Source organism: Anas platyrhynchos, chromosome 24, assembly GCF_047663525.1.
Source record: "Anas platyrhynchos isolate ZD024472 breed Pekin duck chromosome 24, IASCAAS_PekinDuck_T2T, whole genome shotgun sequence".
Lineage (NCBI taxonomy): Eukaryota > Metazoa > Chordata > Aves > Anseriformes > Anatidae > Anas > Anas platyrhynchos.
The window spans coordinates 1,025,674-1,049,955 of record NC_092610.1 but is presented as its reverse complement, the minus strand read 5'-3'; the positions used below and the strand labels follow the sequence as shown (position 1 = coordinate 1,049,955).

Sequence of the window (24,282 nt, the reverse complement as noted above, 5' to 3'; positions counted from 1 at the left end):
CCAGGGAAAGGGAACGTGGGCAGGGAAAGGGCCGAGGGAACCCAACTGCACCGAGCCCGGGCCAGCCAGATGCGAGTGGCAGAGCTTTGGTGACTGCCCAGGGGCTGCAGCGTGTGGTGCTGTGGCTGGTGGCACCCCTGGGTGCTGCTGGGGACGCCACCTCCGTGGGGACAGGCAGGGCTTTGAGCTGCTGTCCCCTCCTGTGTTCAGCATCGCTCCCATGGGAGCTGAGCTCCACTTAGACGCTGCCGCATCCTCGCTCTCCTATTTGGACAATGCCCCATAACTGCGTGCAAAAATATTTTTAAAACTGGTTCTGCTGAATCTGAGAGAGGAGAGAGAGGTGATGTTTTTGGGGAGGGCCCCGCATCCCCATGCTCCAGCCTTGTTAATGCTGAATGGCAGCAGGACGCCGGGATTTGGGAGACCGCAGGAGCCATGGTGCCAAGCCCCAGATCCCACCGCCTGCACCGGCTGGGGGTGCGCAGGGCAGCCCACGGGAGGGCAGGCTTCTTGTTTGGTAAATTCTTCTAGTCATTTCCAGACACTGGCACGCTCCCCCGGGCACACAGCCAGGCCGAGCGCGAGCCTCCGGGAAGGATGCATTTTAAACACATCGCAGCCTCTCCCATTAGGAAGCGCATCCTCACGGGGAACCCGAGCCCGGAGTGCGCAGAAACCTTCCCCGTGGGGCTGCTGCCAGCAATATGGGGTGCGTGGCGGCTCCGGCGTGCCCTGCCACCCCCTGTTAGCCCACCACGGTGGTTGTGCTCTGCGTATTTTAGGTTGGATATTAGGAAAAACTTCTTTACCGAGAGGGTTGTGAGGCATTGGGATGGGCTGCGAAGGGAAGGGGTTGAGTCACCGTGCCTGGAGGTCTTTAAAAAACGTTTCGATGTAGAGCTCAGTGATATGGTTTAGTGGAGGACTGTTAGTGTTAGGTCAGAGGATGGACTGGGGGGTCTTGGGGCTCTCTTCCAACCTAGAAATTCTGGGATTCTGTGATTTTCTGTGACTCTGTGATTCTGTGTGAGGGCGGAAATCGCTCCTCACAGATCCACTGCTGCTCCTGGGGAGAGCGTGACAGCTCCCTGCCTTGGGGGGGATAAACAACCCCCAAACCCCTTAGAATTTATTTTTTTTGTGTGTGGGGGGGTCTTGCATCATTAGGGGCAGCGTTGTGTGGGGTATTTGGGGTAGCGTTGTGTGGGGTCCGCTGGGACCCCCCCCACAAACACACAACCCCCGGTGTGCGCCCCCCTCACGAGAGGGTCTCAGGGGGGTGTGTGGGGGGGACCATTCGGAGGCCGACCCCGAGCTGCAGCCCCCAGCCCCCGGCCCCCAGCACCCCGCAGGTGGCTCCGGGCCTCGGTTCCCCCACCTGCGGGGCCCGGGCGGAGCCGGGGGCGGTGCGGGAGGCCGGGCAGGGCCGGGCCGGGCCGGGCCTCCCGCAGGCCGGCGAGGCCTCAGGCTCCACCCAGGCCCCGCAGAAACTTTCCGTCGGTGCTCGGAGCTCGGAGCCCGGAGCACGGAGCTCGGAGGGAGCCTGGGCTGGGCCCGGCCCCTATGGGCAGCGGGCGGCGCTGGGCCCTGCCCGCCGCGGCCATGTCCGCCCCGGCTGCACCTGCGGGGGGCGGCGAAGCCGAGCCCGGGGGCCCCGCGGTGGTGGCGGCCGCGGTCGCCCCCCGGCAGAAGAAGGGCGGCTCGCTGCGGAGAGCCTTCAGCTGGCTGCGGGGGAGGAAGAGGAGGCGCAGGGCTGCCAGCACCCCAACTGAGAGCCCCCAGCAGCAGCAAGGGGCAGGTGAGGGGCGCGGGGGGGTGGAGGAAGAGGAGGAGGAGGAGGAGGAGGAGGGCAAGGTGGTGGATGAGGAGGGGGCAAGGTGTGGAGGTGGCCCCATAAAGGGTCGGGGTGCCGGCTCCAAAAAGGGTCGGGGTGCTGGCCCCCCAGGGATCGGGGTGCTGGCCCCATAAAGGGTTCGGGTTCCGGCCCCCCAGGGGCTGTGGAGGTGGCTGAGGACAGGGAGCAGCAGCGGCTTTACAAGAGGTTGGGGTGGTGGCCATGGAGGGTTCAAGGTCCGGGCTGTGGAGGTGGCCCTGGAGGGGTTGGGGAGGTGGGTGAGGAAGGGTCCGGGGAGTGGCCGGGGTGGTCGTGGAGGTGGGTGAGGAGGGGTCGGGGTGGTGGCTGGAGAAGGGTCAGGGTGATGGATGTGGTCTCTGGAAGTGGCCGAGGAGGGGTTGAGGTGGTGGCTCCGGAGAGGTCAGGGTGGTGGCCCTGGAGGGCTCCTGCTGGTGGCCGTGGAGGTGACCTAGGACAGGTACAGAGATGGCTGAGGAGAGGTCAAGGTGGTGGCCGAGGAGGTGACCGAGGAGTGCCAGCACTGGTGGCCATGGAGGAGGCCAAATTGGGGCCACAGCTGGCCAAGAATGGTCCTGACACTGGCCACGATGGCGGCTGCAGGGACATGGCCATGGTGGCGGTGGCCACGGGGGCTGCGGCAGCGGTGGCCACGGCAGCAGGCCGGATCCGGCAGGCCCCGGCGCGGTCTCGCCCCTGCCCCGAGGCTGTTGCCGGTTCACTGGGTAGGTTCGCTCTCCGCTGAGTCAGAAGGTCACTGGGGCTGAGGGAAACCTGGAGGGCCGCCAGCCACCTCCTCCTCCTCCTCCTCCTCCTCCTCCTCCTCGGCCGGGTGTTTGCCGTGCTCCAGGTGTGGCCCTTCCTGTCCTAGATATGGCCCCCACCCCGCCGTTTGCGGGCGCTCTCCTCCGTAACCCAGCCGTGTCCCTGCCTCCCGGCCCTGCTGGTCAACCAGCCGCAGGTGCCCTCCCTGGGACACCCCAGGGCGATGTTACGGGGAGCCACAGGCACCCATGGGTGTTCCTGAGGTGTCCCCGCCGGGCTGTGCGTGGCCTCTTCCCCGAGCCGCGAGGGATCCCGGCTGTGCCACGCCGCTGCCCTCCCTGCAGGGCACGTCGGGCGGCGGTGGCACCTCCTGGGCCTCGCTCGGCCAAGGGAGCGGCCGCCTCCGCGGCACCCAAACGCAGCCGGGTGCTGTCGCCTGGAACTTTCTTCCTCGATTTGCCCCGGGGAGTCGATTCCTGGGCGCTCGGGACCGCGTGCGGGCGTGTTCACCGCTTTGCGAGGTGCAGCGATCTCTGATAAGGAAGGAGGGGCTGTGGAAAGGCAGCAGGGCCTCTGACAGAGGCTCGGTGCGGGAGGTGGGCACGATGCTGCCCGGTGGGACCTTCCTCCTGGCACGCCGAGCGCGGCCACCGCCGCTGTGGGCCTGGCGCTGAAACCTGAGCAGAAAAAACGAGCTGTGCCAAAGCATGTGATATTCCTCTGTGCAGCGCGGAAACGCCCGCACCAGCTCTGTCATCCTTTCTTTTTTTTTTTTTTTCCCCTTAAGTTTTAATGTTCGCTGGCTAATCCTCCAAAGGTGAGCCCCAGGAGAAGTTTCCATCTGTTGGGGACCTCTTGGAAGCAGCCTGCAGCCCCCTGGCCGCGCTGTCCCTGTGAGCACGGAGCCGTGTGCCAGGAGGGCAGCATCACCGCCGTGTTGGCCATGTTAAGGTGTCTGGGGAGGGTTTTTTGTGCATGTGGGGGCCTTGGGATCCCGCTGGCAGCTCCCTGCCGCGTCCCTGCCATGTTTCCAGCGGAGCCGCTCCGAGGTGTGGAGCGGGGAAGCTGCGCCGACGTGCCGTGATTGCAGCGTGCGCCTGATTGAATCACCCCGGCTGGCTCCAGCAGGCAGCGGCTCCGCAGCCCCACCCTGGTTAACCACCTCCGCCCCGACTGCGGGGATACAACCGGGGAAGTGGTGGGCACCGGGGGGGCCCGGCACAATGAGGAGATGGGGCTGCGCGGAGGGCTTGCTGCCTGCTGGCCGTGGATCAGTCCTGTTCCCTCGTTTTCCACCCTTAAAACGGGGTGATGGTGCTCCCGAGGGCTCCTCTCGCGACGGCCCACGTCATGCCGAGGGAGATGAAGCAGCCACGGCCGCGCCGTGCCGCTCTGTGCGAAGCTCTGACCTGCCTGGAGGCTGCAGGCGCTGCCCGGCCTGGGAAGGTTTCCAAATATCGAGCTGTGGGACGGGGAAGAGGAGAGCTTAAGCAAGTCATTGTGGGCTCTGGTTGCAGGCGCGGTGCTCGTCTTTCTCCCTGCGTCCGTGCGGTGCTGAGGGGTGGCTGGGGTCAGGTCGGAGAGCTCCGCAGCACCCTGCGGCTCTCCCTCACCCTCCGTTCATCCGGGCTGGGGTTGTGGTTGTGGCATGGGGCTGGCTGGGAGGGCGAAGCCGTGCTGGGGAGCTGCGGGTCAGGGCTGGTTCCTCGGCCTCGCCTCTGCATGGTGGCACTTGGAGCTGGCTGTCAGCTGGGTCTGAATCTCTCAGCACCGATAATTATGGCACCAGGACGATGGGTGTTCCCATTTGGGGCAAGCTGGTGGTCCATCCAATCGGACACCCCATCTCTGGCTGCTCCAAGTGCTGAGCTGGGCACAGCATGGATGTTGTAAGCCCTAAAGGCAACCTTCAGGCTGCCCCTCTGCGGGGAGCACCGCTGGGCACTGAGCGGCTTTATCCTGGGTGGCAGGAAGGGTTTCTCCCCTGATGGCTGCAGCGTTCCCTTCCCGTGCCACGTGCGAGCAGCTGGGGTGCCTCTGCCACAGACGATTCCTCCCGTGAGTTTGAGGATTGCCCCGCCGTGCTGTGACCTCCCCAGCCCCAATCCTGGTTTGTGCCGCTCCGTGCGCGTCCTGTGCGCTGCCGTGTCCCCCAGCCAGCTCGGTCCAGCCCCGTGCCCCAAGGCTGTCGGCTCTCCTGCAGCTGCCCAGCCCTTGTCCCTTCTGGTTCTGGTGGGGAAAACCCCATTGCCCCAACCCGTGTTGGCAACTGGAAGATGGAAAATGAGCGAAGTGCACGGGCTGCCCCGATCAGCAGGTGTGTGGGGAGGAGCGCCCTGGGGAAGAGCATCATCGCAGCCTGTGCTTTCGGCACTTCTGTGGTTCCTGCTCCCATGGTGTGAAAACACATCACAATTCTTAGGGTATTTATTTCCCCAGAAAGCTCTGGAGGCTGAGGGAAGGGAGCAGAGGCACAGGGAGATGGGGACGACCTGCTCAGGGTGGTATAAATGGGCTAACATGAAGCAAACAGGTCCTCAGCTCGCCTGTGCCACCTGCTCTGGTCTGCCACATGTGGCTGCTTTTCCCTGCTGCCTCTGAGAGGTTTTTCTGTCGGGAGCAAGAAAGCTGAAAGCCTTTTCTTTTCCTCCGTGAGCGATGCTTGCAAACCCACACAGATTACGCCAGATTTTTAACCCTCGGCAGCGCTGCGCAGCGAGCGTGCCCTGCATGGACCACGTTTCGAGAGCATGGCATGAGCAGGAGTCTGTGCCCGGGGGCTCAGTCCAGTTTTTGGCCACTGCTCTCTCTGGGTTTCACAACATCCTTCGTAACTCCCCGGTGAAGTAAAGGAATTGATGTTCCAGAAGCATTAAATGAGGGCTGGCTCTTCTTATTTGATACCAGCGCAGTCCAGCAGCAACAGGCTTCCAGACAGCTGGGGTCACCGCGATGGTAAAAATAAAGCTTTGAACGCTCCCAGCTCCTCCTGACATGAGCGAGCACTTGTTAGAGGCCCCGAGATTGCTCCTGTGTGCCCGTGGTGAGGCAGCAGCACCCCCAGGACCTGCTGCGGGGCTCTGTGGGGCTGGGGGCTGCCCCGGGGCAGCGTTCTGCGTGCTGCTCTGAGCTGTGCCATCTCCCCCCTCGCCCCGTTTCCTCTCTCTGCTGCCATATGGCAGTGCCGTCACTGGGTGTAAGCACAGGGTTTGTATTTTAGTCCCGAGCTTCACAACTTGTCTGAAGGGAAGGAGGCCGCGGGGAGGTGCAGGGACTCCTGCTCGTGGCCTCCGGCTGCCTGGGGACTGTTCCCACGCGCGCGGTCGTGGGTTTGTTGGTCTGCAGAAGGCAGAGAGTGACACTTGAGAAAATCTGAACAACAGGAATCCACCGGCTGACCCGGGCTGGAAACTGCGAGCTGCTCTGCTGAACAAAGAGAGGTGTGTCCTCAACCACAGCTATTCCACCTGGAGACAACTGGAAGAATTACTCTTGCAAATAACGTTCCATAAGCTCCGATAAAACTATTTCGCCGGGGTCGGGTTTCCTTTCAGAAGGAAGGTTTTATTTCATAAGACAATATCATCATTGACTTCGTCTCCAGCGCCGGTGGGAACATAAGCCATCGGAAGGTGAGGAGCCGGGCAAAGATGAAGCAAAAACTCATTCACCTGCCAAAAGGAGCCGGAGCTCGGGCTGCTCCCCGCGTCCCCTGCGGCGAACGCACGAAAGCCTCCGGCAGAGCCAGGAGCCGAACCCCTTCCACCTCTGTGGGTGTTTGTTGGAGCTGTCACCTGCAGCACAGCACGAGGCCACGCGCTGCTGATGGCCCCGGCTCCGGCCTGAGCAGGAAATAATTTGAAACCCTCCTGGTTATGTATTGCTGTTAATGATTGGGGATCTCAAGTGGGTTTCGTGCGTTACCTTTGCCTCGCTGCGCTTTACTTCCCCGTTACGGGAACAAGGGCTGAATTCCTTTCTCATTCAGGCAGCTCGGCTCCCCCTCTGCCTCTGCTCAGCGAGGGGGTCAGAGGAGGCCCAAATCCTTCCTGCTGCTGGCGCAGGGGGGTCCCGGCCCCTCCGCAGCCGGGCAGGGGCAGCGCGTGACTTGGTGGGGATCAGATGTGCGCGGAGCAGTCATGCGGCGATGACAAGATCTGTATCTCCCTGCCAGCTTCCCTGCCCGACCCACCTCCTTCCTTGCTGCTGCTGGAGTCTGGCTGATGAATAAAATCAGGGGCTTCCATCCTGGGGGCTGCACGCCTCCTGCCCCCGGTCCCTGTCCCCTCTGGCTGCTCTGCGGTCGGGTTTGTAGCCAGGGAAGGCCGTGCTGGGGGAGCTGTGGGGACGCGGTGTGCTGCCTGATTTCACAGCGGGTTTCTGGGCACAATGATTTAAACGTGGGGCTGGAAGGAAGGCTGCGAGCTGCTGGGGCAGAGGGGGAAGTGTCACTGAATCTGGGGCAGCCTCTCCTCACCTTGCAGGGAGAGGAATGAAAATTTTTCACTGGAAGAACTCGTGGTGAGGCTTAGAGGAGCCCCTGTGGCGTGGTGGCGAGGGAAGGGTGCAGTGCAGGGGGTCCCCAGCCCACCCGGCGTGGAAAATGCTCTCCGAGTCCCTGGGCAGGGAGCTTGGACTCTCCTGCGCTTGTGCCCGCGTCCTGGTTCAGTCTCAGCCGCAGGGAGAGGGAAATTCGTGGCCTGGGAGGTGCAGAGCAGTGGTGGGAAGCTGGCCCCAGCTGCTGGGGAGGGTTTTGAACCGAATTCCCATTCCCATCGCCTCTCCCATGGTGGGCAGGGGCTGGAGGTGGTGCAGGGTGTGGGGGTCCCTGCCCCCAGCAAAACCCAGTGGGGAAGGGGGGGCAGCGTTAATCCCAGTGCAGAGAGAGCTGGGCTGGAGTCCAGAGGTTAACCTGCTGCAGATCACCTCGGGAGGTCAGGACGGAGCTGCTGGCTGATTTATTATTTTTTTTTTCCATCATCTCCCCTTCGTCCTGCGCCTTTACCACAAAACCCTCCTTCCTATTTCCACGCTCCTCGGGCTGAATCACCGAAGGAACATAAACATTCCCGGCAGGAGTTGCCCACCGCCCGACCAGCTGACCCCTCCCTGCCCTCGCTGCGGTTAATTTTCTAATTAAGCAGCAGCGGGGGAAAGCTGTGCTCTGCGCGGGGCGGGCTGCTGGCCTGGCCCCCGCGTTTCACAAGGGCCGTCCCTGGGCTTGTCTGTGCAGAGCTGGCGCCTGTTGCACCAGCGCCGCTCCGAGCTGCCCTTGCACAGACCTCTGCTGCTGCTGCTGCTTGCAAAACCGCGCGCGTGGGGAGCGGGGTCACGAGGCAGGAGGGAGGCTGTAGGGCTGGGATCACCCCAGGAGGGAGCAGGGTCCGGGCACAGCACCGTGGGGGTGCGTCCCGTGCCGCAGCGATGTTCTCGGGGTTCACCCAGCTCTGATTTGTCCCACGAGGCAGAAGCACGCAGGGGAGCTGCCACACAGTCGGGGGGCTCTCGCCCCAGCTTGGGGACACATCCTTGGGCTCTGTGGTCCCACCTTTGTCCTCAAGGCCTCCGGGGAAGGTCCAGATGGGGGCGTCCCGATGGGGTTTTGGGGTCCTGTGACCCCGCAGCTCCAGGGGCTGTTCACATCGCACACGGGGTGCTTCGAGCTGCGCTCAGGGACAGGCAGGGATCGTCACTGCAGGGACAGAGGCAGGTGCTGTGTTGGTGGCAGGGGCAGCCGGCAGCACTCTGACAGCAGAGGGGGGGCTCTGGGGGGCTGGACCCCCTGCCCCTGCCGTCCCAGCCTCAGCACCCGCCGGGGAGCCGAGCTGGGAGGGTGCCACCGGAGCCGCTGGGCGCTCCCGGGAGGCCACTCCTCTCCCTGCCTGAGCCATTGGCTCCAGCAGAGCCGGCTGCGAGCGCTGGGATCCCGCAGCCGCGGGGATGGGAGCGGGCGGCCGGCAGCTCTCCGCCACGGGACCCCCCCGGAGCCCCCTCGGCAGCACCATGTAGCGCCGTGGCATCCTCCGCCCGGCAGCGGTGGAGGGCGAGAGCGGCCCGATGGGCAACGCGCACCGCAAGAGGAGCCCCGTGGGCGTCAAGGCCGGCTCCTCCTGGCCCTGGAGCCGTGCCGGGAAGCAGAGGGCAGGTAGGAGCCTTGGGGGGGGACCCGGGGGGGTTGGTTCTGAGCCCCTCGTGGGGCTGCGCTGGGGAAGTTTGCTCTTTGCACTTGCTCTCGTGCCGGGGGGTCTGGGGAGGGAGCTGAGCCCGGTGTCGGGGCAGGTTGCCGGTGGCTTCGCGGTCCCCTAAGGGAGACGATGCCCCCGGGGACCAGCAGCCGAGCTGGGGGTTGGTTAGGATCAGGCCCTCCGACTTCAGGAGCTGAAGAAAAAGCTCCTGACGTGCACAGGGGCTGCTCCCGTGGCTTTCCTGCGCTATCAGGACAGCGATCGCCCGCTGGGTTGGTTTCCACCTTGTTTTTCTCAGCGGCTGGAGCAGGGACCCCGGGGCCACCGGCGTCGCGTTCCCCCTCAGCCCTGAGCCGCCTCCTCTCCCTTTCCCTGCCTCGGTTTCCCGGCTGTGTCCGGGTGGTGCTGGACTCAAGGAGCTCTCGCAGGAGCCCCCCGCATCCCCCCTGCCCACGCAGCGCTGCCTCAGCCGCTGGGGAGGGGAGAGAGCCGGGGGCCGGGCAGGGGCCGAGCTCGGCTCTCACAATGCAGCCGGGGGCACCGCTTCCACCGCTTTATTTATGCTCCAGCTCCACGCCTGCAGTTCAAAAGCCCAGAGGAGGCAGGGAGGGGGCCAGCTTTTTTTCTTTGGGGAAGGGGAAAGGAGGGGGGAGGCTCCTATGCGGGCTGGGTGTGCTTGTAGGGTTATCAGACCCTCGCAGTGCCCCCTCCCCGGTTCATCCGCTGGATGGGGTGAGCAGCAAAGGGTCTCTTGAAGTACTCAAGTCCTCATCCAGAAGCTGCTGCCCTGCCCTGCTGGTGTTGTTATGCTGTCCCCTTGTCCCCTGCGTGAGATGGGGACATTTGCAAAGCCCTGGGGTTGGTGCAGGTGGGGTTGGGGGGTCCGGGGTGGTGTTAACCGGGTGGTTTGGCTGCTTGGCTTGTATGTTCCCAGCACCAGCTGGGTCCTGCCCCGCTCAGAGCCAGCACGGGGGCTCTGCCACCAGCCCTGCAGGGTTGTCCCAGCCCTGCTGTCCCTCCTGCCCTTGGCTCCCCAGTTTCCGTCTCTCTTTACGGGGCTGCAGGGTGCCCAGGTGGGGCTGTGCCAGCTGTCCCCGAGGCAAACACCCCGCAGCCTGGATTTGGATCCGCAGCCAGGCTCGGGGAGTGACAAAGCCGAGTGAAATTCCCCAGGTGAGGCTTGAAGGTGACCTGCAGAGCCAGCAGGCTCTGCCCTCGAGGGGCTTTGTGGGTCCGGTGCATCCCTGGGGCACGGGAGGGTCGGGGTTTGCAGAGCGGGCGTTTCTGGGAGTGTTCCCCGCGCCGCTCGGAGCCCTCAGCCTCGTAACCCAGGGGTGCAGGGAGTGTGTCACATCTGTAACAAAGCCTTCATTTATCCACACCATCAATTATCTGTTCAAGTCAAATGGGTATTAAGCAAAGCAAACAAGTCCCAAGGAGGCAGCTGGGAAATCCCTTTCCCAAAGACTTCAGTGGAGAAGCAAAGCGAGCGCCTCCTGCCCCGCGGGCTCTCCGCCATGCACCTCTCCTGGCTGTGGTCTCTCCACCGAAAATTTCCTCCTCCTGTGGTCGGCAGCTGGGAAGGGCCAAGCGGGGCCGTGCAGCCCGTGCTCGGAGCTGGGCTCCTGCCCTGTGCTGGCCCCACACCTCCCCGTGAGGATGCCCTGGGGCTCGTGGCTCTGAACAGCCCCCGGCACAGCCCCCTGCTGTCTCCTGGTCCCATCCCATATTGTTCCCCAACCTGGGGGCTTTTTTTTTTTTCTCTCTGGAAGTCCCTCTCCAGCTCATGTTCTTGCCCTGAGCTTTGGGAGGAAGCTTTCTGCCAGCCTGGCCCGCTGGCTGGTGTCACATCTTGCTCTGGGACTTGTGGCTGCTGGAGGTGTCCTTGCAGGATGGGGAACTGGGATTTCCCTGGGGACCACAGGTGGGTAGCAGCGTACTGGGGGCACCCCACCATGCCAGGGGCATCCCACCCCACAAGGGACATCCCACCCCACAAGGGGCAGCTCACCCCATGATGGGCGCAGCCACGCCGAGCTCACCGTGTGAGGAGGGCTGAAGGGCGCCGGGTGGAAGGCTCTGAGAAAACGTGGGGCGAGTTCTGTTTGTTCTCTGCCACGGCTCCATGGCAACGGCCGCGGTGGCCACAAAGCGAAGGAATTTGCATTGTGTCGCTTCAGCGTTTTGGAGGGCGCAGCGGGATCACCGGCTGGGGGCAGGGAGCGGGGACCCGGCTCCCTCGGGTCCCCAAGCTCCCCGCTCCTCCTGCCCTTAGGGGGATTTCCAGATTTGCAGGTCTGAAGCCGATTGCACATCACTTGTGAACAGACCAGCAGCAGCCCCAGGTCCCCTCTCCATCCCCCAAATGCTCGGCCCCATCGCTGCCTCCCCCCTTTCCTGGGGCGCAGAGGGCGGCCGGGGCTGGGCACCGCTCCCCGCTGGGGTTCAGGTCCGTGACAGTTTTGCTTGGCCCAATGTGTGCTTTTGGAGAATATTTACAAGCTCTCCCTCCCTGGACCCGCTGGCCACGTCTGCGTAACCTCCCTGCTCCTTCCGTTCCTGGGCTTTTTGTTTTTCCTCCCCTCCTTGTTGCTCTTTCCTCCCCCAGGGTTTTGGCTCTTTCCACGCGGTGCCGCCGAGGCCGTGCTGCGGTGCCCAGGGCTGGCTGCAGGGGCAGCTCAGGCCCAGACAGGCACTTGGAAGCCCAGCCCGGGCTGCGAGGCGGCTGTGGCTGCCCGCTGCCGTTTGATCTTGAAGGGCAGGAGCCGTGGGACGGGGCTGGCACAGCCAGAGGGCGAGCGGGGAGGGCGGCCACGGGTGGCTGCCCGCCACCTGGTCCCTGCTGCCGGTGTCACGGCGCTCCTTGTGCTCAGCCCAACCTCCCAGACCTGCCTCAGCGGGGCTGGGATCCCAAAAGCCGTCTCCTTTTCCCCGTCCCCATGGACGAGCAGGGCCTGTCTGTCTCCGGGGCGCATCCCCGGCCTCTCCTTCCCCTCCCCATGCGCCGCGGAGCTGCCTGGGGAAGGTCCCCGGCAGTCCTTGAGCACCATGGAGACCACAGCCTCTTATCTCCTCCTTATCAGGACAGCCCCGCCGGGCCCTGCTGAGTCAGGGTGCAGGAACGTGGCGCTGGGCCAGGCTGCACCCAGCGGCAGCGAGGTGCTGAGCGCCGTCAGCTGGGGCTTGGAGCTGATGGGGAACCCCGGCGCTGGGCTCCCGGCCTCGGGCTGGCCCCAGCCCCGCTGCGGGGAGCAGAGCAGCCCCTGGAGCCCTCGGGCTGGCAGCCTGGCTGTGGCCATGGTGCCGTGGGGGGGTCCTGGCACAGCCTCTGTGCCCACCAGAGCTGATGAGAGCGTGGGGAGGGCAGGAGGGGGCAAGGGGCAAGCCGTGGGGTGCTCGGGCCATGGGTGGTGGTGCCTGCTGGCAGCCCCGGCTCTCTGCGGGAGCATTTCGGGGCGTCCTTCTGCTCTGCCGCCGCTGTTTGAGGCAGACCCACGCCGGGCTGGCTCCACAAACAGCAGGGGGGCAGATAAGGACCGGGGCCCGCCCCGGCAGGCACCACAGCGGGGTTGATGCGGGCGTTGAGCCGGGGTGGGTGCGTGCCGAGCCGTGCTCCACCACCGAGAGGCAGGGCAGGGGTCCTGCCCTTTTGCTGTGTGGCCTTTTTTTTATTATTATCATTATTTTTCCCTCTCCCCCATCGTTTCAGGGTCAGCCCCAGCCCCTCTGGCCCCGTTTCACCGCGTCCTTCCCCCGGTGAAGTTCCTGCCGTGCCATGCTGCCTCCTGCCAGCCCTGCCTGGCACGCGTGCGGGCAGGAGGAGAGGGATGAGGCTGCGGGGCAGGGGGTGCGTGCATGGGGAAACCTGCAAGGTCTTGCCTCTAATCCATTTCCTGGAGCCGCTCCTGCAGTACCTGCTGTGGCAGGCATGCCTGACATTCACAGAGCACCTCTGGGACCTGCGAGCACGGCGGGCGTGATGGCACGCACCCAGGGGACGCAGCCGTGGGAGTGGGCACGGGGGGTGGAGGAAAGGGGAAGCAGGACTGATAAAGCTGCAGATTTCAGGGTGGATTGCTGGAGAGGGAGCTGGTGGCGATGGCTGGTCCCCAGCCGGGGAGTTCCTGAGGGGCTCTGGAGGCTCTGTGGGGCTCGCTCCCCGGTCCCATCCCTCGCCGGCTGTGGCCGCGCTCTGCAGCTGGGCTGTTCCTGCCCGGATCCGGCTCGCGGCCGGCGGGGGAAGCTGCTCCTGCTCTTATTTACCTTCAAACCTGTTCGGTGGCTTCCCAGGAGGGGCCGAGCGGGGCGGGGACGGGGATAGAGGCCCTGCTCGCTGGGCTGGAACAGCCGAGCGGGGCTGGGAGCGGGCATGGGGCTGCCCATTGCCCTCGGCACCTCCGGGCCGCCCGCGGGGAGCGCAGCGGGGCTGGGGGAGCGCGTGGAGACAGCACAGGGCGAGGGCTGGAGCAGCTTGGGAGAGAGCCGAGCTCTCCTGTGTTTGTTGCGTGACCCGGAGCAGAGGCTCGGTGCTTTGTGTGTCTCAACTTGTCCCAGGTTTCTCTCTGCACAGGGATGTTTGGCCCTGCAGGCACGCGTCGGAGGCCGCTCGCTGCGCACCCAGCCCTCGCCGAGGGGCTGCAATAACGCCCGGCTGGGAGCCGTGGACGGTGCCCACCACGAGGCCGAGCGTGCCGGGTCACCGCCTGGCTGTCCCCAGCCGTGTGCTCAGGAGGGGCTGGGGTCAGGGCCGAGCTGGCTCCACGCAGCCCCACGGAGCAGCACGGTGCCCTCCTGCCCTTCACCAGCCCTCCTCCCGCTGGGGGTTCGCCCCCGTCCCCTGTGCTGCCTGCCCTGGCCGTGGCCTGATGACTTGTACGAGTCCTGGGGACCTCGTGGTAGCTTTCCGTGCTGGAATGGAGAGGATAAAAAAGACCCGAGTTTGTTTTCCTATCTGAAATTAATTTTATTTCTGCCTCTGCATGGGATCGTCTTTGAGATCAGAGCCAGCAGCGGAGCCTGGGTCGTGTTTATTTGCTTTGCGGAGATGTTTTCCTGGCTGAAACAGCCCCGAAGTGAGGACTGGGGCTGGCTGCAGCCCCTGGGAGATAGCGGGCTGCGTGACAGCCGGGGGCTCTGAAGCCACGATAAATATTATTGCATCTCAGCCTGCCTTGAGACAGCCCAGTCCCGCGGCACGTCCCAGGGCACAGATCCTGTGCAGATCCTTGCTGCAACAACAAGGCTGCTCCGTGTTTCTGCAGCCCCCTTGGTGCAGAGAGTCCCCAAATGTGGTCCCTGAGCTGTGCTCACACCTGGGCACCTCCAGCCAATGCCTGCAGGGTGGGAAGGGGCCTGAGAGCACTGTGAGAGCATCAGCCCCATGCGATGCTGCTGGGGTGCACGAGACCCCCAGACCCCAGAAGGGAAGGCAGCCTTCCCTTCCCTTCCCTTCCCTTCCCTTCCCTTCCCTTCCCTTCCCTTCCCTTCCCTTCCCTTCCCTTCCCTTCCCTTCCCTTCCCTTCCCTTCCCTTCCCTTCCCTTCCCTTCCCTTCCCTTCCCTTCCCTTCCCTTCCCTTCCCTTCCCTTCCCTTCCCTTCCCTTCCCTTCCCTTCCCTTCCCTTCCCTTCCCTTCCCCAGGACCTCGCAGCCCCCTTCCCCCTGGCTCCCCCTGGCTCCCCCCTCTCCTCCTCCCCATTTTTCTCAGCTGACTCAGTGGCAGCGGGGCAGGGCTGCTCCTCCTGCTCCCTGCTCCTCCTGCTCCCCGCTCCCGCCGCGGGACCCGAAGGCAAGTCGGGGCAGTGCCGCGCAGGCGGGGATGGATGCGTGCCGCTGGGGCCAGCCCAACTGCTGCTCACAGCAGGATCCCTGGTTTGGGTCTGCGCAGCCCCAGGCGTGTTCCTTCAGGGTCTCAGCCCTGGTTTTTCCCTCCCATGGCTCTGCCCATGCCCCTTGTTGCCCGAGCTGCACCTCGCTCGGGGCACTCTGCGCCCTCCAGGCCGTGCCTGGCATCGGCAGTCCCCAGCCCGTGGTGTTGGCCACCAGCTCCCGTGCAAGGAGACCGTCCTTGAGACCGTCCTGCCCTTTCCCGGGAAGGAACCCGAGTTCCTCCCGCAGCAGGATCCGGCTGCCACGTGCGCACCGGGCACGTGTGCCAGAGCCCGGAGGGGCCGGGTCGATGCAGGGCGCGTCGCGAGGAATGCGCGAGGGACGGGACGCCGGCTGCGCACGGGCGTGCTGCGACTGGCACGGGCTGCAGCTGCCCCAGGTTCCTCAGCCCACTGAGAGCTGTGGGGCCAGGCCTCCCGGCTGCCTTCCTCCCTCCCCATTCCCTTTTGTCGGGTTTCCCTTTGGCAGCAGGGAGCTCCCGGTGTTGGTACCACCGGGGCGAGGCTGCCCGGGCGAGGAGATGGAGGCTGAGGAGGTGACGAAGGTTGCAGGGAGAGGAGGAGCAGCAGAGGCCGTGCTCGGTGCCCTGCTGTGGTTTGGGGTGCTCCTGGCTCAGTGACCGGGCTGCTTTGTCCCTCGGGCCGGATCCTTCCCCACGGAGCTCCCCCAGCTCTGCTCGTGATGTGCCGCCCGGAGAGGAGAGGGGCAGCGCTCGGCGCGGCACGTGGCTGCCTGCTTTGTGCATCCTCAGCCCTTTAATTATGTCCTAATTATGTCCCTTCTCCCCTCGCGCTGTGAAAAGAGCCGGGAAGCGTCCGCCCGCAGCCGCCGGCACCTTCTGGGTGAGCGCGTGGGCAGCGGGCCCCATCCTGCCTGTGCTGGAGGCAGGGAGGGAGCTGGGTCGTGCAGGAGCTGCGGGGCGCTGCTCGCGCTCGGCACGTAGGAGATGCAGGGGAGGAAATCCTCCAGCCCTCCCCAGCGCTGGAGCTGCCCCGCCGGGGAGGTGCCTTTTGCCCTTTTTTTGCCCTTGCGGGGTGCGTGCGGTGCCAGGGGCCCGCAGCCAAGTCTGTGCCTGTCTCCAAACAACGTTTGGGCAGCCCGCAAGGAGCCACGCCGGCCCCGGGCCGTGCTCAGGACCCTTCTGGCGATGCAGAGGAATCCCTGGAGCATCTGCTCCTCCTGCACCATGGCTGCTGGACGTGGGGGGGGGTCCTGCAGCGCTTTGGGGGCTCAGAGGGGGGCACCCACTGCCCCCTGCCCCAGCTCCTCGCTGCGGCTCCGTCCCAGCTGCTGGGCAGTCCCAAGGGCAGGGAGAAAAAGCCTCCCAGCTCTTCCCAGCTGGCCACACTGGTTCCAAAGCCAGCGTACTGGTTTGTAGGGCCGCTGCGCCCTGGGGGACCATGGGGACAGCCCCAGATGAACACAGCTTCAGGAGCCCCGTGGGGCTCTGCCCAAGGACCAGGCAGGATCCGACCCCACAGGCTGCGTGCAGGGGGGGGGCGGGAGGGCCAGAGGAGGGGCCCTGCTCTTCTGCTCTCCTCCTCCGGCACCGAGGAGCGCGGAGGGAGCAGCTGGGGCTGTCCCCTCCTGCCGCCGCGCAGCGCTCCCCGGCTCCATCCTCTCCCCCTGCGCAGCCGCTCCGCCGGCCGGGCATCCTCCCGCTGGCTCCTGCGGCACGGATGAGGACGGGGAGAGGGAGCTGAGGGGCCCCCCCGGCACAACAGGCAGCGGCAGAGCCCCCCCTCCAACGGGGAGCAGCCCCTTCCCCTGGCCACCATGGTGGTTTTCATGGGCAGGAACCTCTCCTCGCTTCTGGCGTTCTTCAAGAAGGGTGAGTGGAGGTGCGGAGGAGAGGAGGGAGGGGGAAAAAAAAAAAACACCAGACCCTTGTCCTTACACAACCCTGCCTGCCCGCAGCGCCTCGCAGGGGGCTGCTGCCAACCCGGCACGGGCTGGGGGGGTCCCTGCGGTGGCTGTCGCTCCGGGGAGGGCAGAGAAGGTCACCTCGGGCCTGGGAAGTTAATGGCAAAAATCATCGTGTCCCTAAAATCATCGCGCCCCTAAAATCGTCGTGCCTGTGTTGCTGGAAGGTGGCTCTGACTGTGCGAGGGTGGGGGTCCGGCAAGGGGCTGCCAAAACTGGGGAGGGGAAGGGTGTAGGGGAAGGGCAGCGTGATGGGGGCTGTGGGTGCCTCGTGTCCCACACAGGGACCTCGTGCGAGCCCCCAAACCAGCCGCCACGCGCCCTCCCCGCCCAGCCAAGCCCCTCGGTGCCCGCTCGCCGTGCCATGGGCGCTGGTTTGGGGCCCGAGCCCGGTGTCTCGTGGCACGCCGCGGCAGGGCGGGCCGGCTCCATTGTTCGGGGCCTGCTCTTTGTGTGCCGGAGCTGGAGCGTGGCCGGAGCCGGGGCTGAGCCGCGGTGGGGGCCGGGGGCTGGGTGTGGGACAGGGCAGCGGCCGGCCCCGCATCCCCGCAGCGCTGCCCTCCGGCCCTGTGCCACCCCCCCCATGGGGGCTCCCTTCCCTTCTCTCAGCCTGAAGTTGTTTTTATTTTTCCAGGCTGGAAGATTCGGAAGCCGTGCTGGCGGTGGAGGGCAGACGGGAGCAGGCTGGGCTGTGCCCGTGTCCCCGTGTCACCCTGCCAGGCGCAGCCCCCCCGTGGGCACCCGGACCCCTGGGCAGGAGCCGTGCGTGGGCACTGCCCGCTGCGGGGAGGGGGCTGCAAACGGGGGGCGTGCAGGGCCCTGTGCCGGCCGTGCCAGGGCTCGTGGGACCCCCAGCACCCATGGGGGCCTTGATGGGGGCTCCATCAGCCTCCGGGTCCCCTGGGGGCCGCGCCTCGGTTTCCCTCCCCAGTACCCGCCCTGGGCGTGGGGCTGGGTCCCTGCTCTCGGGGCGCTTTGCGAGGCTTTGAGGTGATGCAAGCCTCCGGAAGGGAAAGTTTTTCTGCCTTTATTTCCCCCCCCTTGCTGCCTCTTCTCTGTCTGGCTGCTTGCAGTCCCCGCCCGGCTCTAAGGAAGGTGCTGGAGAGGAGGAAGGTGCTGGGGGGGCAGTGCCGAGCCCCAGCTCTGTGCCACTGGTGGGGAGGGAGCGCTGCAGCTCCTGCAGCCGAGACAGCCTGACTCCAGCGCATCGATCGGTCGGGCAGCCCTGGGCTCACGGGGGGGGCTCAGGGGCTGCATCCTGCTTTACCACGGGTCTGGGGGCTGCTGTCCTGCAGGGATTTGTCCTCTGAGCCCTCTCTCTGCCTTCGCAGGCTCTGCCAAGGCTGAGAACGACAAGCGGCTGAGCGTGCAGTACAAGCCGGGCGAGGAATGCCCCGACAACGTCTTCTTCCCCAGCACGCGGCCCCCGCACCTGGAGGAGCTGCACAACCAGGCCCGCGAGGGGCTCAAGTCCCTGCAGCACCAAGGTAAAGGGGGGGGGTCCTGCCCCCCGTCATGGACCCTGTCCTGCCGTGGCACCGTGCCCCCAGTGCCCCGGGCAGCTGGCTGCCCTGCCTGCATGGGCGGCGCGAGCCAGGGTGAGCAGAGTCCAGCTCTGGTGGCCGGTGCTGCCCTGGGCTCAGTGGCCACTCTCGTGGCTGCCTGCGCCCCCCAGGCTCCCGCAGAGGCCCTGAGCCCCTTCCCCTTTCCCTTCCTTCCTCCCACAGAGAAGCAGAAGCAGACCAAAAGTGCCTGGGACCACGGGGACACCAACAGCCTCCAGGTGAGCGGGGAGCCCTGGACAGCCCCGCTGCGTGGCTGGGGGGGGGTGAGGAGGGCAGGATGGACCCCCAGTGCCCCCACTGATGGTCAGGGCAGCTCTGAGGCAGTGACCTGGCTGAGAGCAGTGCTGTAGGACCGTGTCGGGGGGGTGTACAGGGCAGTAAGGGGCTGTGACCCCCTTGGTGTTACCCCTTTTCCCCCCACGATGAATCTCTGTCCCTGTTCTCACCGCTGGCACGTCACCTCCTGCCTTGTGCGGCTCTGCCCAGGGCCCCCCTCCATGCCCATGTCCCTCTGTCCCCCCCATCTCACCCCAGTGGTGTCCCCCCATCAGCACTGAGCCAGGGGGGGAGCAGGGGCCGCATCCAGCCCCGTGGCTGGGCCCCCCCCGGCTGCTGACGGGCGAGAAACTCCCACTCACTTGGCTGAGCTCGGGTTCGTTGCTTCCCTGAGCTCTGACCCTGCTCCCAGCGCCTCACCCACGTGTATTTGCTTTAAGCGCTGCCTCCCTTTGGCGCTCGGCCACCTTAACCCCTTGGAAGCGGGCGGCGAGGGGGAAAGCGAGGCCGTGAGTCTTCGGGGGGGTGGTTTTTGGGGTCCTGCCCTCTGGCCCTGCCAGGAGGTACTTTATTGGGATGAGGGGGGCACAGAGCGCCGTGCCCATCATGAGGGGCACAGACTGTCCCCTACCCTGCCCCAGCCCCGTTCCCCTCCCAGCCCCCAGCCACCCCCCAGCCCCGGGGTGCAGCAGGGCTGGGCGAAGCCCCCGGGGTGGTTCTGGCTCGGTGGGAGCCCAGCAGTTCCCTCCGGTGCGGGGTCAGGGCGGTGCCGGCTCCTCCACCCAGCTGGACCTCAACTCACCGGCTCTCCGGGGGCTGTGGGGCTGTGTGGGGTCCCCGGGGCTGCTCCCGGCCCCGCTCCTGGTGGGAGGACTCTGGCTGCCGGTGTGGCTGACTCAGCCTTTGGCCCTCGGAGAAGCTTTTGTCTCAGCAGCGCTGGGCTGCGGACTCAGTTCGCGGCGGAGAAGGGGCCTGGCGGGGCTGGGGGGGGGGCCGCTCCTTCCCCGCAGCCCTCCCGAGCCCGCTGTCTGCCCACACAGTCCTGCGCGTCCTCGGAGGATGACAGCGTGTCCTTCCGCAGCCGGGCGGCTTCCTGCCTCACCGACAGCACCTCTGAGGACGCCCTCTCCATCCGCTCTGAGATGATCCAGCGGAAAGGTGCCCGGCTTGGGGGGCTGCGGGGCTGGGGGGTGCGAGCCGAGGGGGTGCGAGGGGTCAGGGGGGCTGGGGAGCCTGGCAGGAAACCCGGGGGGCTTCTGGGCTCGGAGTTTGCCCGGCCGCAAGCCAGTGCAGGCATCTGGGGTCCCTTGGGGAGGAGAAAGCAGCTCGGGCTGAGTCAGAGGCTGCTGCAGGCGTTGGGCTGGGACTGGGCGAGGGGGACAGACGGACGGACAGACGCCGCCTCCTCCCTGCTCGGCCCCTGTGGCTGTTTGGCAGCTGCCGAAGCCTCCCTGGGCTGTGCCGGGTGCCTGAGCTCGGCTTGTCCCAGAGCATCCCGAGCAGCGGTGCTGGGCACTGGGCTGGGGGTGCTGGGGGGACCTGGCCCAGGGCCCACATTGTGCCAGCTGGACCCTGCTCACGCCTCTCACAGGTTCCACCTTCCGTCCGCACGACTCCTTCGCCAAATCTTCGGAGAGGGCTGGCAGGAAGAGGAAGGAGAGGAGGACAACGGTGCTGGGCATCCCCCAGCATGTCCAGAAGGAGCTGGGTAAGCATCGTGGGCGAGTTTTAAGGTCCGGCCCCATCCCTCAGCTGGGTGGATCCGCCTTGGGATCACGCCTGGTTCATTTCTCCCTCCTCCCAGGTCTCAGGAACAGCCGGGAGGCCAAGGGACACGCTGCCAATGGGCGCGGGGGCAGCCAGGCACCGCAGCCCTTGCTGAACGGCGGGCAGGTCTCCGGCGATGCCATCCGCATCCCCACCATCGACGGGAACCTGCCACCACTGGACATCCCCGGCGGTGCCCGCGTCCGCCTGGGAGCCTTGGAGGAGGCGGACAAAGCCCTGCAGAAGCACATCGACCGCGTTTACTACGACGACACGTTGCTGGGGAGGAAGACGGCGGCCAAGCTGTCACCCATGGCGAGGCCGAAGTCACTGGCGGTGCCGGGCATGACCACCAGCGCCAGCCCCCAGGAGCTGCTGAGCCCCGTCATGTCCATCTCGCCCCAGGGCACCTACATGTCCAAGATCATCCCCAACGCCATCCTGCCGCCCATGGTGGACGTGGTGGCCCTGACGCGCAGCAGCGTGCGGACGCTGAGCCGCTGCAGCCTGGTGTCATCCAGCCCAGCCTCGGTGCGCTCCCTCACCCGCTTCTCGGAGCACAGCGCCCGCAGCCGCGAGCCCTCCTCCTCCAGCGACAACTGGAGCCACTCGCAGTCCACCGAGACCATCGTCTCCAACAGCTCCACCATCTCCTCGCAGGGCGGCTCCGACCGCCGCCAGGCCGAGGCGGGGCCGCGCAGCGAGGTGGACGCAGCGGGACGCTCCGACACCGATCAGGTCAGCGTCTACAGCTCCGCCAGCTTCGCCAGCACCTGCTCCAAGCCCGCCGTGGCCCCCGCGCACACAGCGCACGGGCTGCTGGCCGTGGGGCCCCGCAGCGTGAGCGGCAGCAGTGGCCGGGCGTCCCCCGCCTTCAGCACGAGCAGCCAGGCAGAGGGCTCAGACACGGGCAGCCTGGCGAGCGAGCGCTCCTCGGCACGCAGCGTCTCCCTCAGGAAGATGAAGAAGCCCCCGGCGCCCCCTCGCAGGACCTATTCTCTGCACCAGAAGGTGGAGGAGGGGGAACCCAAGGTGCTGGGGCTGCCCCCTAAGCCTGACCGGCGGCCCCAGCGGGAGAGCGGCGTGCCCTGGTCGCCCCGCTCCGAGCCCTTCAGCCCGACGGTGGAGGACGAGGTTTTCTCCCCGTCGTCGCTGAGCGAGACCAGCAGCGTCCGCTCTGAGAGCCTGGCTGGCACCAGCTCCCCCGAGGCCTCGCGGGGCAGCCCCGGGCCGGGTGACCGTGGCGTGACGGTGGTGCTGAGAGAACCCACGGCTCAGCCCAAATGGAGCTGCCTGGACGGCTCCGACCGCACCATGTCCCCCTCCAGCGGCTACTCCAGCCAGAGCGGGACCCCCACGCTGCCCACCAAGGGGCTGAGCCCCCCGGCTGCGTCCCCGGGCAGGGTCCAGCCGCAGAAGCCGGACCGGGTGTGCTCCTTGCAGTCCCCGGCGCTGTCTGTCTCGTCCTCCCTCACCTCCATCTCTTCCTCGGCCTCGGACCCGGCTCCCTCGGAGACGCCGAACTGCGCGCAGAGCCGCTCGGACAGGTTCGTCATCCCGCCGCACCCCAAGGTGCCCGCTCCTTTCTTCCTGCCACCCACAAAGCTCCAGCCACCCGCAGCCCCCGCCGCCCCCCTCGCCCCCTCGCCAGACCCACCGGTGCCCAGTATCACCAGCCAGGAGCCCTCCACCAAGCCCGGCACCAAGTCTCCTCCGCCATCACCGCCTCCTGCCTACCACCCGCCTCCACCGCCGGCTAAGAAGGTGGAGGCGAGCCCCGAGCCTGCCTGCGAGGCCCCTGCGGAGGCCACCTGGCCCCCGCCACCCCCGCCGGCCCCCGAGGTGCACGACCTGTCCATGGCGGACTTCCCCCCTCCGGATGAAGCCTATTTCTCCAGCCTGCCCCTGCCAGATGCCGTGCCGGCTCCGGCAGCTGGGCAGAAGCAGGCCCCGAACCCGGAGGCTGCATCTTCCTCGTTATCGGCCGCCATCTCCTCGCGTGTCCAGCAGCAGGACCCTCCAGCCGGGGCAGCGCGGCCGCCGTCCCCCACCAAGCCTCCCCCCGAGGCCGTTGTGCCCCCGCCGCCTCCTCTCCCCCCACCCTCAGCTCCGGCTCCGCCGCCCCAACCCGGCCTGAAGAAGGCTGCGAACGGCTCCCGGGCGGATGCCAAGAAGGAGCCGGTGTCACGGAGCAAGAGCGGCCCGGTGCCCAAGGAGGACGCCAGCCTGCCCATCGTCACGCCCTCGCTGCTGCAGATGGTGCGGCTGCGCTCCGTCAACGTGGAGCCGCCCGCCGGGGCCGGGGCAGGGGCTGGGGCCGAGGAGCGGCCGGTGCCCCAAAAGCCGGTCCGCCGGGCCCTGTCCACGCGGCAGCCCCCTCCTGCCAAAGACGCGGTGCCTTCGAACCAGCTCCACGCCGCCGTGCACCTCAAGGCGGCCGCTTTGTCTGCCGGCGAGGCTGCGGCAGCCTCCGGGATGGTTGAGAAACCCCCGGGCAGCAAAACGGCTCAGCCCGGCCCCGAGGGGCCGCCCGCGGACGGGCAGCTCTCCCCCAGGCACAAATCTCCCACCTCCACCGCCAGCTTCATCTTCGCCAAGAGCTCCAAGAAGCTGGTGATCGAGACGCCCTCGTCACCCGAGGTGCAGGCTGACCTGAAGAGGAACTTGGTGGCTGAGCTGATGAATTTCTCCGGGCAGCGCTCGGCGGCCCCTGCCGCTACCCAGCAGGGCCCAGGGAAATCACAAGCGCTCCGAAAGCCCGGCAAGGTGCCCCCGCCTGTCGCCAAGAAGCCTTCGCTCGGCCCAGGGCCGGCCCCATCCCCCCTGAGCCCCAAAGCACCCGAGGCTCTGGGCTCCCCCGTGCCGGACGGGAAGGCCAAGGCAGCCCCGGCGGAGGAGAGCAGGACTCAGAGCGAGCCGGCAGCGACGGCCGAGGGCAGGAGCGCTGCAGCCCCGGGCACGGAGCCACCGGCACAAGGTAGGTGGGGTGGGAGGACTGGGGACTGCTTGGCCCCGCTCAGACCCCGCTGTGGGCTGAGAACTCTGCACGTGCTGAGGGTTTGGTAGCCAAAACTCCCCAGCAGTGGTGGGGCTGGGCATGAGGGCTCACAGCAGGGGCTGGGGGCACTGGGATGGTTTGGTCGAGGGCCAGGCCTGTGGGAAGCTGGGGTGTGGAAGGTCTCTGATGGGCTTTTCCCTCTCGCCTTTCAGACAGACGAGGAGAGACAGCCTGAAGGACGGTGCTGCAGGACTCGTGCCCCCGCAGACAGGAATCCAAATCTCTCAGGGACCTGGGCAGGTCAACAGACAAGCGTGGAACTGGCAACTAACTTAATACAGGAAGCAAACAGCCTTAGCCTCCATGGCCTTGATGATATTTATGCAAAAATGGTGTTGGTTTCACTTTTCCTAAGTACTACAGCTTTATTTTGCAATTTTTGTTTTATACTGGACTCCGAGGCCCGCGTTTCAGAGCCAGCACCTCCTCCCTGCCGGGCTGCTGCTTGGTTTGTGCGTGCGGAGCGGAGCAGCCACGCAGCGAGGAGCGCGAGGGGCCAGAACCCACCGGCGAGGACGCGGGAGGAGGCGCAGCCCTCCTGGATGGGGCTCGGGGCTGGAGCCGCCCCGCGAGGAATCAAAGCACTTTGGACAAAGGAACTGGAAGGCTGCGGCCATGGCAGCCCCCAGGAGGACGCAGGCAGCAGCAGCAGGAGGGGATTGAGGCGCTGGCTGGGGGGCACCGAGCTCCAAGGGGGGGGGGGGTCTCGGCCAGCACCGCTCCCATCCCACAGCTCGCCCCGCGGCCGGGCACAGCGGGAGCCTCGCAGCTGCCCCCTGAGTTGGATGTTCAAGCCCTGGGGAAGAGCCTCGATTTCTGTTTCTGTAACCTTGGGTCACAGTTTGATTTCTTTGATTGTAAAAAAAAAAAAAAACAAAAAAACAAACCAAAACGACCAAAAAATCCTCTGCTGCTGTGTAGCCGCTCAGAGCTCTGTACCTGGCTGGTAAAGACGATGACTGAAACTCGCTGCCTCCTGTGCTTCCTGGCTAGGGACCCCTC

At 66.2% G+C, this 24,282-nt stretch overlaps 1 protein-coding gene across 3 annotated transcripts; it reads left to right on the top strand.

Moving 5' to 3' along the window:
* Positions 1–1,467: 1,467 nt before the first annotated feature.
* NHSL3 (NHS like 3) lies at positions 1,468–24,245 on the top strand. 3 transcript variants are annotated; one of them, XM_072027526.1, is made up of 7 exons: positions 1,468–1,801; positions 17,946–18,101; positions 18,342–18,397; positions 19,496–19,613; positions 20,047–20,163; positions 20,260–23,199; positions 23,433–24,245. In XM_072027526.1, the coding sequence occupies exons 1-7, from the start codon at positions 1,567–1,569 to the stop codon at positions 23,453–23,455; spliced, it is 3,645 nt and encodes a 1,214-aa protein (XP_071883627.1). In that variant the 5' UTR covers positions 1,468–1,566; the 3' UTR covers positions 23,456–24,245. The 3 variants fall into 3 exon arrangements, with proteins under 3 accessions (XP_071883627.1, XP_071883628.1, XP_027299566.3); XM_072027527.1 differs by lacking the exon at positions 1,468–1,801 and adding an exon at positions 8,429–8,765; XM_027443765.3 differs by lacking the exon at positions 1,468–1,801 and adding an exon at positions 15,873–16,522.
* The last annotated feature ends 37 nt before the right edge of the window (positions 24,246–24,282 follow it).

What these genes read in the sequence shown, in the direction of transcription:
- NHSL3 (XM_072027526.1), top strand. Translation starts at nt 1,567, where the DNA reads ATGGGCAGCGGGCGGCGCTGGGCCCTGCCCGCCGCGGCCATGTCCGCC. An exon ending in CAAGTCCCTGCAGCACCAAG is followed by an intron (nt 18,102 to 18,341) that starts GTAAAGGGGGGG and finishes TTCCTCCCACAG; the next exon opens with AGAAGCAGAAGCAGACCAAA. An exon ending in TGAGATGATCCAGCGGAAAG is followed by an intron (nt 19,614 to 20,046) that starts GTGCCCGGCTTG and finishes CGCCTCTCACAG; the next exon opens with GTTCCACCTTCCGTCCGCAC.